General features: G+C 55.5%; 1 protein-coding gene across 1 annotated transcript; it reads right to left on the reverse strand.

Annotated features, from left to right (window-relative positions):
• Nucleotides 1–1,452: 1,452 nt before the first annotated feature.
• On the reverse strand, nucleotides 1,453–6,537 carry IHH (Indian hedgehog signaling molecule). The gene is made up of 3 exons (XM_040986418.1): nucleotides 6,177–6,537; nucleotides 3,650–3,911; nucleotides 1,453–2,161 (listed from the first exon to the last, which is right to left on the reverse strand). Exons 1-3 carry the CDS (start codon nucleotides 6,486–6,488, stop codon nucleotides 1,503–1,505), a joined length of 1,233 nt encoding a protein of 410 aa, XP_040842352.1. The 5' UTR covers nucleotides 6,489–6,537; the 3' UTR covers nucleotides 1,453–1,502.
• Nucleotides 6,538–13,887: the final 7,350 nt, after the last annotated feature.

A 13,887-nucleotide genomic window follows, 5' to 3' on the forward strand; every position in this document is an offset into this window, starting at 1 on the left:
AAGGTCATCCTGTCTTGTATTGTCATGCACTACACTTTCTCCAGGTCAAGCAGTGTTTCTCAAAAAGTGTGGTCCACAGAGCACCTGCCACATCAGGGCTTTTCGGAGCCTAACACTTAGCCATTGAAGTAGAGTCCTGCAAGTAGGCTCAGGCAACACCTGTCAGCCAGTTCCCAGATGGTGTGCAAGTTTGAGGGCTGTAAGGTTAGGGACCTCTGAGATTTGTCCAAGAAGTCAGAATGGGCTACAAGACCCATATACATTCTACAGAAGCTTTTCCTACTGTAGGCCCTGACCAGCAGTGAGAGCCAGCAACTCAGGCTCTGAGAGAGCACCCAGAGTCAACAAGGAAAGTCCCTGGCACAAGGCACAGTGGAGATGCTTCCAGATCAACAAAATGAACATAGGTTAGTCACCTCCATTCTCTAAGAACTGAGTCAAGGCAAACCTTAAAGTCAGCAAGCGAAAGGCCTGGCCAGTGCAGAGCACAGCTTTCTTTGTAGACTTTGTAGGGCTCCTGAGCGGAAAGCGACCCATAGACAAGGTGGGAGTTCTGAGGTTTGTGTTAGGAGGAAGGTGGGCAGAGCCTCATCATGAAGGGAACTGGGCCCCGGGCCTCTATCCCTGTCCCAGCATCCTGCACTCTGTGGCTCTACCAACTTAAATAACTTTTATTACAAAAGGAAGAAAACAAAGAAAAGGCCAATACATCTTCCCCCAAGTTTTCCCCATGGGCTTCCTCCCTCCATGCCAATAAATAAGGTGAGGGGGGGAGACTGGCTGGAGGTGGGGGTGAGGAGCATGGTTCAGCAGAAGAGGGAGCTTAGCCTGGGAGGGGGTGCAGCCCCCAGCCCCTTCTGCAGCCACTTTGGTCATGTTGGCCGGAACACAGCACACTGCCAGAGACTGTCTCAGGTGGTGCTGGGAGGAGTGTAGCCAGGCAGGAAGGCCATGCCCCATCCTGATGATGGCCAGGAGGACTGCCTGCCCTCTGTGGGCCACCTTGGTTCTGGATGGCTGTGAGTCCAGATAGCTCCCTGCTGGGTCCCAGGGCATCTAGCAGCAACAAGTGAGGGGCAAGCCCACAGGAGGGCAGCACCTCTTCCTTCTGCGTGCGGTCCATCACCAATAGTGAAGAGGCAGACGCTAGTCCCCAAGGGAGACCAGAGAGAACAGTCCCCAACACATATATGATGTCGTCCTTCCCACAGAGGGAGGTGGGGTATAGAAAACCAGAACAAGAACTGGTGGCTGAGTGAACCCCTGTGCCAGCCTCCAGGTGTATATACTAGGCAGACCCCTCCTCCACCCTATACCAGCTCCATGGCTGCACCCTGGGGGGGCGGGGCCGGCAGGGATACTGGCAGTGTCCAGTCTCAATGAGGCAGGAGGTGGCAGAGACCAGTGCCCCCAGCGGGGTCTCTTTTAGAGCCAGGGCTCCCCTGGCAAGGAAGGTCTTTGCACCCAGCACTGCAGTTCCAGAGTGGAGGACTGGGGTCCTTTCAACTCCCAGCCCCGGACATGCCCAGTGGGTGGAAGCTGCCTTCTTCCAGCAGGAGGCGCCCCAGGCGGTAGAGCAGCTGAGGATACCAGTGCACACCCTCCCCCAAGGTCCAGCTCCCCCATGCCAAGCTGTGGAACAGTCGCAGGGGCCAGAAGGCCAGCTGAGCCAAGCGGTGGTCTGCCACAGCTGCGAAGCAGGAAGCCACCACGTCTTCTACCACTAGTGTCCCATGCCTCGTGAGCGGGGCATAAGCCCCGAGGGCCACGTGTGTGGAGACGGAGGCCACCTTGGCAGGCTGCAGGCCGGGCACTCCGGCCACCAGCACGTACTGGCCAGGTTGCACGTGGCTGGCAAACGTGGCCCGGAATTGGGCTGCCGTCTCTGTGTGATTGTCAGCAGTGAAGAGCAGATGCGCAGGGGTGAGCTCCAGGCGCCGTGGAGGGTCCTGGGTCTCGATGACCTGGAAGGCCCTCAGCCTGTCTGGCTCACGGTCCAGGAAGATGAGCACATCGCTGAAGGTGGGATTTCCATCCTCCCCCATGGCTAGTACCCGGTCCCCGGGCCTCACGGCAGACAAGGCCACACGAGCCCCACTCTCTAGGCGCACTTGTGCTCCAGCTGGGAAGCAGCCACCGGTTTTGGCAGCTGCTGAGTGCTCTGCAGGAAGAAGGGACATAATGGAGTTACTGATGGGGGGCTCAGTACCACCTCCAGGCTCAGTACCTCTGTCCCAGACACCCCAGCCAACCACATGCACCTCTGCTCCTGGAGAATGCCCAGCCCTTTCTGTATTGTAGCCCCTTCCTCTCACTTGTTAAGAAGGCTCCAAACCCCAACCTGCCCTGTGACTTCTGCCCGCCTCTTCACTAGCCTAACCCTTTGCCAATGAGAGGACAAACTTGGGCTTGAGACCCAGAGGGTGAGAGCAGAAGTGCCCTCTTGAACCCAGGAGACTCCTGGTGTCAGGAGCCGTTCCCATCCTGAAGGAGGTCCAAGGCTAGTGCAATCAGGTCCTGGTCACCTGACACCTGCACCAGGACATGTCCCTCAGTGCCTGGGGGGGGGGGGGGCTATGTCCTGACATTTCCCAGCCTTTGCTCAGATGCAAATCATCCTTAGGCTGGCACCCTAAGTTGTGTGGAAGAGCAGACCCCTCAATCTACAGGAGGGAGGGTGGGGCCAGCTCAGGGACCATTCAGAGTGACAGGCAGGGGCAGGTTGGGCCAAGGACACAATTGTCATCTTTTGGTTCCCATGCAGGGTCTTATGCAAGACAGGACACAGTGGCATTAGTGGCAGCTGGAGAACAGTGCTTGTGGGTCAGCACTGGCTACCCAGGGTGTGGGCAGGGGCCAGGGTCAAGGGTCGTGTGACTTGACATAAACATAGTGGGTGCTGAGCAGAACTGAGGCTGTGAGCTGGTGTGGGACCACCACTGGAAGACCAGCGAGAACCGGGCATTCCAGCTCTCTGTGTGCCCCATCTGTGGGTGCAATTTGTGCTCCACGCTGAGACACCCACAGCTGGGCTCAGGGTAAGAGGGAGGAGGCGAGGTCCCCAAGCACCTGCCAACTCTGATCAACAAGGCGGCCAATCTAGAAAAAAAATCCACTTTATTGAGTCCACTTTTGTTCTGGCTCGCGTGGCTGGCTTTGCCCCAGAATGTCCAGCTTTGGGGGCTCTGGTGAAGATATTTGGGGACGCCTGCGCCCCCTCTGACCTGCAGCTGGGTAGTGTGCTCTGAATCTCTAGGCTTCTGGCCCCTGATCCCACCCCCAGCCTTGTCCTGCACCCGGCTGCGGGCTGGGGGAGGGGGGAGAGGTTGTGGTGTCTGTTTAGCCTCGCTTCTTCCATCCATCTCCAGCTTGCTCTGTGGTGTACCTGCTGCGGCAGGCTCAGGACCGAAGACCGCTATTGGCACTGGCTCAGGGCCCTGTCTCCCTAGGCTCCCTCCCTGACACTACCAGGAGGAGCAGGCGGTCACTAGCAGCCTCAGGGAGCGCCGCCTCCGGTGTCCTCTTCCCCCAGGTCCCCTCCTCCTTCTCCCGGCAGGCCTCTTCACGTTCCGGCCCCCCGCGGGTGCTGCGCTGCCTGCCCACGCCCTGCGGCCCCGACCCCGGGTCCAGCCCCCTGGCGGCAGCTCACCGGACTTGACCGAGCAATGCACGTGGGCCTTGGATTCGTAATACACCCAATCGAAGCCGGCCTCCACCGCCAAGCGCGCAAGCAGTCCGTACTTATTGCGGTCGCGGTCCGACGTGGTGATGTCCACGGCGCGGCCCTCGTAATGCAATGACTCCTCCGAGTGATGGCCATCCTCGTCCCAGCCTTCTGTCACCCGCAGCTTCACGCCAGGCCACTGGTTCATCACGGAGATGGCCAGTGAATTCAGGCGGTCCTTGCAGCGCTGCGGGAAGGACCAGGGCCAAGTTAAGGGAAGGGACCGACTGAGCTTCGCACTCCCCATCCGCACGTATTGCCATGAGAGAGGGGTACCCGTCTCCTTAGGAACTTAGGGGTTCTTAACCTGCTCCCGTTCTAGCATCCAGGCGCCTCCATGCCTCCTGACCCGCCATGCACAGTGGTGCTGCGCGCAGCGCGTGCATAGTGTGACCTCAGGAGAGCCTTCTCTATTAGGTGGAACATCCTTTCCATCCCATGCCTTCTATCTCTCCCTCCATGTATCGGCCACTCCATCTCACAGTGAGGCTAACCCTCCCGGGGCTTGGTCCTTGAGCCTTGCCAGGAATCAAGACTGCCCAGAGACTGGGCGTGAAGCCGTGGTTGCCCGGCCAAACGCCTGCGGCTGCCTGAGAGGCGTGCAAAGCCCACGGTGCCCAGTAGGTGTCACCGCAGCCTCAGGGCTGAGGCCGGAGGGCCGTGGACCCCGGAGGCACGGCAGGTGCAGGGCGCCTGGGCGACCGGCGAGCACGTGTTGGAGGGGGGCAGCGACCTGCGCCTGCGTGGGTCTCTGGATGCATTGGGGAGCATTTCTGCTGGGACTATCTCATGATCCCAAGCTCGCCTGCACCAGCACTCGCACCAAGCAAGATGCACAGAAGCCTGTCGGCTAGTGCCTGGGCTCTCTCCAAGGTGTGTTTCTTGGGGTGGGGGTGGCCCGCTCTTAATGTCCCTCTCTGCTAGTGCGCAGCGCCAGTAGGAGAGCGCCCTGACTCGGTAAACCGAGTATCCCTCAGGTCTCCAGGATCTTCCTCACTGGGAGTGGCATTAGAGATAACGGCAAAGGGAAAGACCACAGAGAGGACCCGCGTCACTGCCACCTCGTGTCGCCTGGGTCCGAGTAACTAAGGGACCATGCAGCTAACTGCAAAAAGAGGCACGCAGAGGCTATGGTTTGGGTCAGCAGGGGATCTCATGCATCCTCCACGAAGGCCCCCGCCAAATGTGCGTAGCCCTTGTCTCACCCCCACGCCCGTGCAGCGCGGGCCCCACAAGACCCTTGGACTCGACTTCCCGGGAGTCCACAGCGGCTTCCACCCGAAGCTGGTAGGTCCTCCCCCAGGCAGGCCCCATGGCCTGACCAGGAGAGCTCCTGGCCCAGGGAGGGAGATCCGCGTGCTCCTTCCGCGGCTTGGTGGCGCGGCTTGCAGCCCCCACCTCCGTCTGCCCTGCTCTCCACCCCATTTCCCCCACCGCTACCCTCCCCGGGTCCACAGCCTGGGCGCTCACTCGCTGTCAATGATTGCCCAGCCCGTGGCCCGGATCCTTATCTGCATTCCTAGGCGCCCGGCCCGGCCCGGCCACCAGCCAACCTTCGGCCCCGAGACACCAGCCGCCCGGCCAGCCCCGGCGCCAGGGCGCATGCTGAAGGTCGTGATCTAGCCGCTCTTCCGAAGGGACCTTAGAGAGCCGCGGGAGGCCCCGGACGAAGGAATCCGTGCAGGTCTCTCTGGTCGCGCACCGCGTTGCGGGAAGCGAGTGTGTGTCCCTGCGACTGGCGCAGCGCTGAGTCCTGCCCACCCAGAGCGCAGGGCCCAGAATCGCGGCTCTGCTTACTGCCTTTCTCGCCACCTCTTTCAGTGCTTCCCGGACCCATCGCTAAGCCCAGGGGTGCCCCAGGTTTGGTCTCAAAGCCCCACCCTTCAACCGCAACCGCGCCGCTCTGCCTGGGGACAGACACGTGGGCTCGCCCGGCGGGGTTTCCTCTCCACCTCCGCCTCTGGCTCAGTTCTCGACTATTCCCTAATCCCAGTCCCAGGCAGGATCAACAGCGCGCGCGGGGGCCGCTCGACCTCCAGGGTGCCTAGGGCTTCGATGTGAAAGGGACGCAGCCTCGAGGAGGGTTAAACTGGGAGCGCCAACTTTGGGCTCCGGGGGCATAGGTGTCAGCCGGGTCGAGGTAGCTCCGGGCGCAGCGTCTGGCCTGAGCCGCCAGCACTCTGGGGCCGAGGTGCGGCCGCCAACTCGCTGAGCTGCTGCCTCTCTTCTCACGCACTCAGGCCGACTCAGGGATGCCCGACCTTCCCGCCCGGACCCCTGGCCTGGCCCGGCTTTCCGAAGTGTCTCGGACAGGAGGTGGCCGGGCTTGGCGAGAGGGGGCAGGTGCCAGGGGGCGTGCCTGGTAGCAGAGAGAAGGTGCCAGGGGGCGGGTAGGGCTGGGCAGGTGGCGGTGCTCCGGCGGCGGCGCGCCGGTAGGGCGGATCGCGCTCACCTGGGTCATGAGGCGGTCGGCGCCGGTGTTTTCCTCGTCTTTGAAGATGATGTCGGGGTTGTAATTGGGAGTGAGCTCCTTGAAGCGCTCCGAGCTGCGCGCGATCTTGCCTTCATAGCGCCCGCTGGCGCCCAGCGTCTTCTCAGGCACGTTGGGGCTGAACTGCTTGTAAGCGAGCGGCACGAGTTTGCGCGGCGGCCGCCGGCGGCTACCCACCACCCGGCCCGGCCCGCAGCCCCGCGCCGCCGGCACCAGCAGCAGCAGCAGGAGCAGGCAGAACCACAATCGGGGCCGGAGCCGGGCGGGAGACATGGCCAGGAAGAGCCCGGGAAAGCGACGGGGGGCGAGGGCGCCTAGGAGGGCTAATGGGTAGGCGGGTCGACGGGCGCGCTCGGCTGGGGGGTTACTCAGACGTCCGGGTGGCTCCGGAGGGCTCCTGGCTGGGGCGCCATGGGCGGCGGGGCGCGGCGCACGGCCGGTAGGACTCAGGTGCGCGGCAGGGGCCCGGGGCCCTGGCTGGTGGCGGTGCGCTGTCCCCCTCGGCGCCTCGACTCTGAGCTGCCCGGCTCGCCGGCCGCCAATAAATAGGCCGGCCCGTTTGTTTTGGCAACGCGGCAGCGGCGGGGGGCGGCGGGCGGCGGGGCTGCGGGCCGCCGGGCTGGGCAGGGCTGGCCGGGCCGGCGGGCTGGAGGGCTCCGCGGTTAGCACCCCGGCCCGGCGGTTAGGCGGCTCGGGCGGAGCAGGAGCTGCTGCCGTCCGTGGCGCAGCTCGGGGCCGAGTGAGAGGGGAAATGGAAGAGATCCGGGCTCCAGCCCCGCGCAGACCGCACCCTACCCATGTCCCTGCCTCCTGTGCGCTCGACAGCGAACCTGCGGCAAGGGCAGCCCAGCCTCCTCCCCCTCGGGCGGGCGGCCCCGCCGCTGGTCCAGCTCGCGTCTCAGCGGCGCATCCGCCCGCCCGCTGCCCTCTGCGCCCCACGTGCTGCTTGAGGTCTCCCTCCCAGATCGGACGAGCTTCACCCCCACCTCCCCGCTTCTCGTGGCTCCGGGGTGTCCCGTCAGGCGCAAACCTCCTGGACAGGAGCTGCCACCCCCACAGAGACCGCAACCCACGGCGCGGCCGGACGCATGGAGAGGGTTGGGGGGCGGAGAACAGTGGCTGGACCGCACAGCCGCCCACGGTGTCCCCTGCGGGAAAGCAAGCCCAAAAGGCAGGAGGCCGCTGGTAACCTGGTGCCCCACCCTGCGAGCAGGGCGACGTGCCCTCAGCTTGGCGGGGCTCAGTTCCGTGTCAGCCCGTTTCGCATCCCACGGCCCGCGCGGTGTGAAACGGGGGAGCAACCTTCCTAAGAGTCAGACAGGGGATCTGAGTGGGCAATGGGCATGGAAACCAGAGGGAAGAAGTTGCACAGGCAAGACCAGGCCAAGAGGCAAGCCAGCAGGGCTAATCAATGCGGGGAATATCCACGGAACGCGGAGGAGCCGCGGGGACAACCCATTGACATGGGAACAGTCCAGATCTCCCCACTTAGCCGAGCTTGCTAAGAAAGTCAAAGTGACGCAAAACCACCGGCACCCTAAGTGCCAAATAATCACTCTTAGAGGGAATATTCCCAGGTAAAAAAGCTAAGGTAGAGGATATGGAGAGGCAGTCAGAGAAGAAACCATGGGTTATTCATTTCGATAAAGAAAAATCCTAATTCAGGACAATCAAGAACGCTGAGCGAATTAGGATCCAATCGACCCAAACAAGAAAAAGACAGCAGACAAAAACCATCACCATCACCACAGCACACCATCCACTTTGGTTGAAACGGATTCTACATATGCAGTAAAGTCAGGAGCAAAAGGGTGAGAAATCATGAGGCTGGGAAAACTCATTGTTCCGGTATTAACAGGTGCCACTGTATTAGTACTTATGCATTTGGCCTGAGGCGGCTTTTAGATACTATGATACTTAGAGTCCCACTCACTTTGTCCAATTTATACTTAGAACAGTTGCATGGGCTATCAAGATCCCCATTTTACACAGGAAGACGTTGAAGCTGAGAGCTGTTAACTTGCTGCTGGCTGAGAAGCCAGGATTCCTCGCCCCCCCCCCCCCCACACACACACACACAGGCATGCATGCACGGTGGCCTGCCCTGGGTCTGACTTTCCCATGCGCAGGTGCAGACACCTTGGGTCTGCACCGGGCTCAGCCATCCGACATCCCTGGGTTTGGGCTGAGGTAGCTTTTCCCAGACTGGATTAGTTTTGTCGCCACAAAGAAGACTAGAAGGGGCAAGCAGGAGGGTTCAGTTGCAGTCCTGGCTGCTGGAAAGGAGATGGGGCTCACAGGAGGAAATTTTGAATGGCTCCCCTCAACTTCCTGGTGGCGTGGAGTGGCGGGATGGCCTCCACTCCTGGTTGAAGCTCCTCGCTGTCTCCCTACCCCTACGCCCTCCCTTAGCATTTGGTTCCCTTGTTTCCTAGTCATAGATTAGTGCTACTGCCTTCCCCTGAAGTGTTTCCAAGATGCAACCAGTGGTGTTTTATCTCTGCTTCCCATCCCGTTCTAGGGCAGACCCTTCTGGCAAGTCCAGACCAATCAGGGGTGTTCTGATTTAGGGAGCCTTGGAAAAGATGATCTAGTGGCCTTGCTGGATCATCTGATATACTCTTTTAGAGTTGGATTCTGTCTTCCTCCGCTCCTCTTTACTGCAAATTCAACTACCACCATCACCTCCTTTTTCTCTTGACCTCAGCAATTAGGGTCACTGTCTTGCCTGGTGTCCCATGTTCAGTTCACTTTCAATCTGCTTTTCTCTGAGAGAAAACTGGAAGATTCCGATTCTCCTTGGTAGCCATTTATGATCTCTGCCATTTTCCTTGCCATTCCTTAGTGTCAAATACAAATCCAGTGAAGACCTGAGCAGCATCAAACCAGAAAGGCTGGCGCAGTGTCACCTCCCTCCCAGCTCCTCACTGAGACTCTCCTCTGCCAGGCTGACTTGGCAGCAGTGGTCAGTGTGCATTCTGGCAGAAGCAGATGCAGGTTAACAAGCACCGCATCTTTCATCTCTGCCAGGTGCTTGACACAATTAATAAAATCCCCACAATGCCACTCCGATGGTAGCAGCTATTATTCTCATTTGACAAATCCCAGCTTTCAACATTAGAAGTGATATCATACGCCTGTAGCCTCACAGCTAAAATTTGAACCTCTAGGGTGTTTTTTACAATTTATTTATTTATTTATTTTAGATTTATTGATTTTTATTACAAAATCTGATAAGCAGAGAGGAGGAGAGACAGAGGGGAAGATCTTCCGTCCGATGATTCACTCCCCAAGTGACCACCACGGCCAGTGCTGCGCCGATCCGAAGCCAGGATCCAGGAACTTCATTCCAGGTCTCCCATGAGGCTACAGGGTCCCAAGGCTTTGGGCCATCCTCAACTGCTATCCCAGGCCACAAGCAGACAGCTGGATGGCAAGTGGAGCTGCCGGGATTAGAACCGGCGCTCATATGGGATCCTGGCGTGTTCGAGGCGAGGACTTTGGCCATGCCACTGGGGCCTATTTATTTATTTTTGTTGGAAGGTCATATACATACAGAGAAAAGGAGATACAAAGAGAAGGATCATCTATCCACTGGTTCACTCCCCAAGTGGCCACAATGGACAGAGCTGAGCCAATCTGAAGCCAGCAGCCAGGAGCTTCTTCCGTGGGTGCAGGGTCCCAAAGCTTTGGGCCATTTTCTACTGCTTTCCCAGGCCACAGGCAGGGAGCAGCCAGGACATGAACCAGTGCCTATATTGGGTTCCTGGCACATGCAAGGCAAGGGCTTTAGTCACTAGGCTACCACACTGATCCCCCCCCCCTTTTAAAGATTTATTTATTTTTATTAGAAAGGTAGATTTAAAGAGAGGGAGAGTCAGAGAGAGAGATCTTCTGTCAATTATCAGAGCTGAGCTAATATGAAGCCAGGAGCTTCCTCTGGGTCTCCAAGAGAAAGGCCAAGGACTTGAGCCATCCTCTGCTGCTTTCCCAAGCCATAAGCAGGGAGCTGGATTGGAAATGGAGTAGCTGGAGCTTGAACCTGTATTCGTATGGAATGCCAGTGCTGTGGGTTGATGATAACCTGGGTGAGCCACCGTGCTTGCCTCAATCCTGGAGTTCTTATGCTCCAAAACTATTCTTTTTTCATGATGCAAGGGCACTGCAGAACCGAAGTCTCAGAGCTCGGCCTCAGTTCAAGCTCCTGCAGTGGAGGGAGAGGGAGCAGTAGGCAGAGATTAGGGCACAGTTTTATAGCAGTGAGTAGAGCACTTCAAAAAAATATTTATTTCAAAGTGGCAAAGAAAGTGAGAAGCAAAGATCTTCCATCTTTGGTTCACTTCTGGATGCCAGCAGCTACTGGGGTAAGCCGGGCTGAAGCCAAAAGGTACAAACTAGGAGCTCAGTGTGCTTTTCTGCTGTGGGCAGCAGGAACCCCAGGACTTGAGCCATCATCCACCACCTCCCAGGTGCATTAGCAGGAAGCTGGACTGGAAGCCCACAAGAACCAGGACTTGAACCAGTCCTGTAGAAATAGGAATGTGTGTGTGTCCCAAGTGGAAGCTTAACCCACTGAACCACAAGGGCCACTGGAGCAACTTTAACCCAGTTTAGGCCCCAAGACCCTTGATCATTTCTGGGATGCCTAGGGTTTTAGCTGTTCAGTACACATGGGGCCAGTCCCTTAGACCCATTAAGGGAAAGCCTGACTCTTTTCCAGGTTGCTGATGAGTTCTACCAGCCGCAAAATGGGGGAACTGAAGTGTGCCACCCTGGAGGCATGAAGGGCCCGGGTGTGCCCTGAGCTCAGTAATAGGACAGAGCAGCAGTGACAAAGCCTCATCAGGTGCCTCTCAGGTCAGTCCTGGCCTGCCAGATGGAATCACCTTATTCCTTAGCCTTTAGATCCTTTCCACTCCTCAGACAATTGTTTACAAAGAACAAGGAATATCCTATTTCTTTGGATAAAGTGATTCTTGTTTTCCCACTTGTAAAAATGAAATTTGGAAAGGGAAGAAAATACAAACATGAAATGTGGTCATGGAACCATTTGTTTGGTAGACTACCATATGAGTATATAGACTCAATCTTAGCTTAACACTGAAGTATAACCATGTTCCCTTATAGTACACAGTAAGCACATCATATATATTATATCCATCGCATGTAATGTATATTGACATGCATATGAATTCTTCAAAAAGGTTTTTAAAAATGGAATTAAAACATAGGTTTATTTTGGCACAAAGGATTTTGAAACCATGCCCTTTTTTTTCAGAATATACTCTTTTTCATGTACTTTTTGAAGATCCTTCATTTGCTTTATTTCAAATACAACAACAATAATAATAATAAGCCTATCTTGTGGTCCAATTTTCTTTTCCGCTGCATTCTGCATAGATCTATACTTCTTTAGTCACCTAGTCTGTTTTCTCCTAATCCTACCACTTGGCTAGATCAATCCAGTTCTAAATCCAAGAGTGCTGAGCCACAGTCAGGCACGTTTGAGGAATGCAGTTAGTCAAATGTCCACCTGGGAGCCAGTGTTCAGCAGCCCTGGTTCAGTGGAAGCCGTTGAGTCTGGAGGGGACAGACCCCTGCCTGAGCATGGTTTTTGCTACCTTCGACTCATGTGGCTTTGGGAAAGTCATTTCACTTCTCTGAATTTGTTTTCTCACCTGTACTAGGAAAATAATAACAGCTATTTCATAGGGTTGTTGAGAGGGTTCAAAACCCAAGTGCTCAAGTGCAACAGCCGAGTGTGTTGTTCAGTCCTGTCCTCTGCTGGGCTGACTCAGGGTAGTGATGGTCCTGTGATTCCTTCCATTCATCAGGATGCTCACTGTTTGCCCCTGGCAGTGGTAATCAGGAGGTCCCTCACCCAGTAGGGAGCATCCAATACCAAGATATGGAAGGATAGCAAGTGCAAGCAGCTAAGTCCAAGGAGTTCACTGCTCTACCTTAAGACGAATCCGGAAAGTGAAACGCAATTCCAAAGGAACAAGAGCTGTTCGTGAATGAGTGCGGAAGAATGCTTATAAGCCAGATAGGTTGATAGGAGAGGAAAATTTGGCTCAGGAAATGTGGGGTTGTTAAATGACTAACCTGAGGTTAGATATCTTGGAATTAAATCAGTTTTGAAGGAGCAAAAGGAATGATAGACAAGGAGGAGGAAGAGCCACAGAAAAAAAGAAGGGTGCAAGCCAGGCGGATTGCCCCTCCTAGTGAAGAACCAGGAGAGGGGATCTGGTGACGGTGGAAGCCCTCCTGTCACTCCATGAAGCCATCACATAAACCCTACTAAAGGGGCACTTTTATCTTGGGTTTGTCATGAGGACCCTGAGGCCCAGGGCTCATGTGTGAGGAAGTGGGAGCTGGAATCTAGGCCGGTTTGACTCGGCAATAACACCGTTTCTCAGAGAGTGACTCCCAGGGCAAGCATGCTGGGTTGTTGACCTGGGTCCAAGTCAATCATTTTCACTTCTAAAGCTAAGGGACTGTTTTTCCTCTTTCAAGAGTCATTGCCTTTCTTCTGGGCTTTTAAGCTCTCATATTCTGTTTGACCAGTTCCCTGTTTGGGATCATCCTGACTTCCAGTTTTGATTTGAAGAGGTTAGTGACTCCACGAAGTTTGACCTATATGCAGAAACGCTTGTCTTTCCAAGCCATGGATCAGTTCAAAACATGTGGTGAGATGTAATTAGAGACACTCAAAACTAACAATGCCTTAAAAGCTAGCTATTGAGAATGTCAAGTTACCTTTGCCCAGACAATAAGCTCATTACAAGGCACTTCAGAGAGATTTGGGCATTAAAGACCTTGCTTTGATGACTTTGAAAAGGTAGGAAAAGGCAGTAGAATTACTTTCAAAAAGAGTGTTTTTCCTCTAGTCGGAAAACTAAAGGTTGTGGGAAACTCTTATCTGGTAGACAGACATTTGCAGATGGAACGGCATAGGGACAAACACACTTCTGTTTACAGATTGTAACAAGTTTACCAGCTGTCCTGTTCCAATGTGTCTACTTGGGAAGGCATAGTTACTTTCTAGAGAATCTGAATGTTCCCTAAAGTGATACTACTCTTCCAAAACTGGGATGATCCTCCTGACATGCTGTTAGTTTTCTGTCCACCCACTCTCTCTTGCCCAGTCTCTCTTGGTAGAGATGGTATCCTATAGAGGCTGAAGATTTCTAGCCAAAGAAAGCAAGAATACACTCCATTACTTGCTTTTATTCAGCACATGGTCTTAGACGTTATAAAATGCTGAACACATTCCACTGCAGCTACAGCCAGCAAAAAGGTTTTCAACACCATTCCTACCCCACAACATGTTGTCCCCTCAGAGGGCTAAGGCCACCCCAAAATACTGCAAGCAGGTGTGTGTGTGTGTGTGTGTCTGTGCATGTGCTTTTCCATGTATTCACTGAGAAGTAAAACAATTTTTAGCTCCTCTTAAGTGCCAGACATGATTCTAAGACCCAGGATGTGAGACAGCAACAACAAAACACCCCAGACATTCTTGTTCTCTTAGAGGTGTGTTCTAATGGGGAAAACAGAATACTAAAAGCAGACATTATAATGTATGCGATATGCTGGAAGGGCCTAAGGAAGGAGTAGGATTTATGACAGGGCTTTAGAAATAAGGACTAGGAACAAAATAGGTTAAGACTGG

This window comes from Ochotona curzoniae, unplaced genomic scaffold, assembly GCF_017591425.1.
Source record: "Ochotona curzoniae isolate NIBS_2020 unplaced genomic scaffold, NIBS_Ocur_1.0 contig_4514, whole genome shotgun sequence".
Lineage (NCBI taxonomy): Eukaryota > Metazoa > Chordata > Mammalia > Lagomorpha > Ochotonidae > Ochotona > Ochotona curzoniae.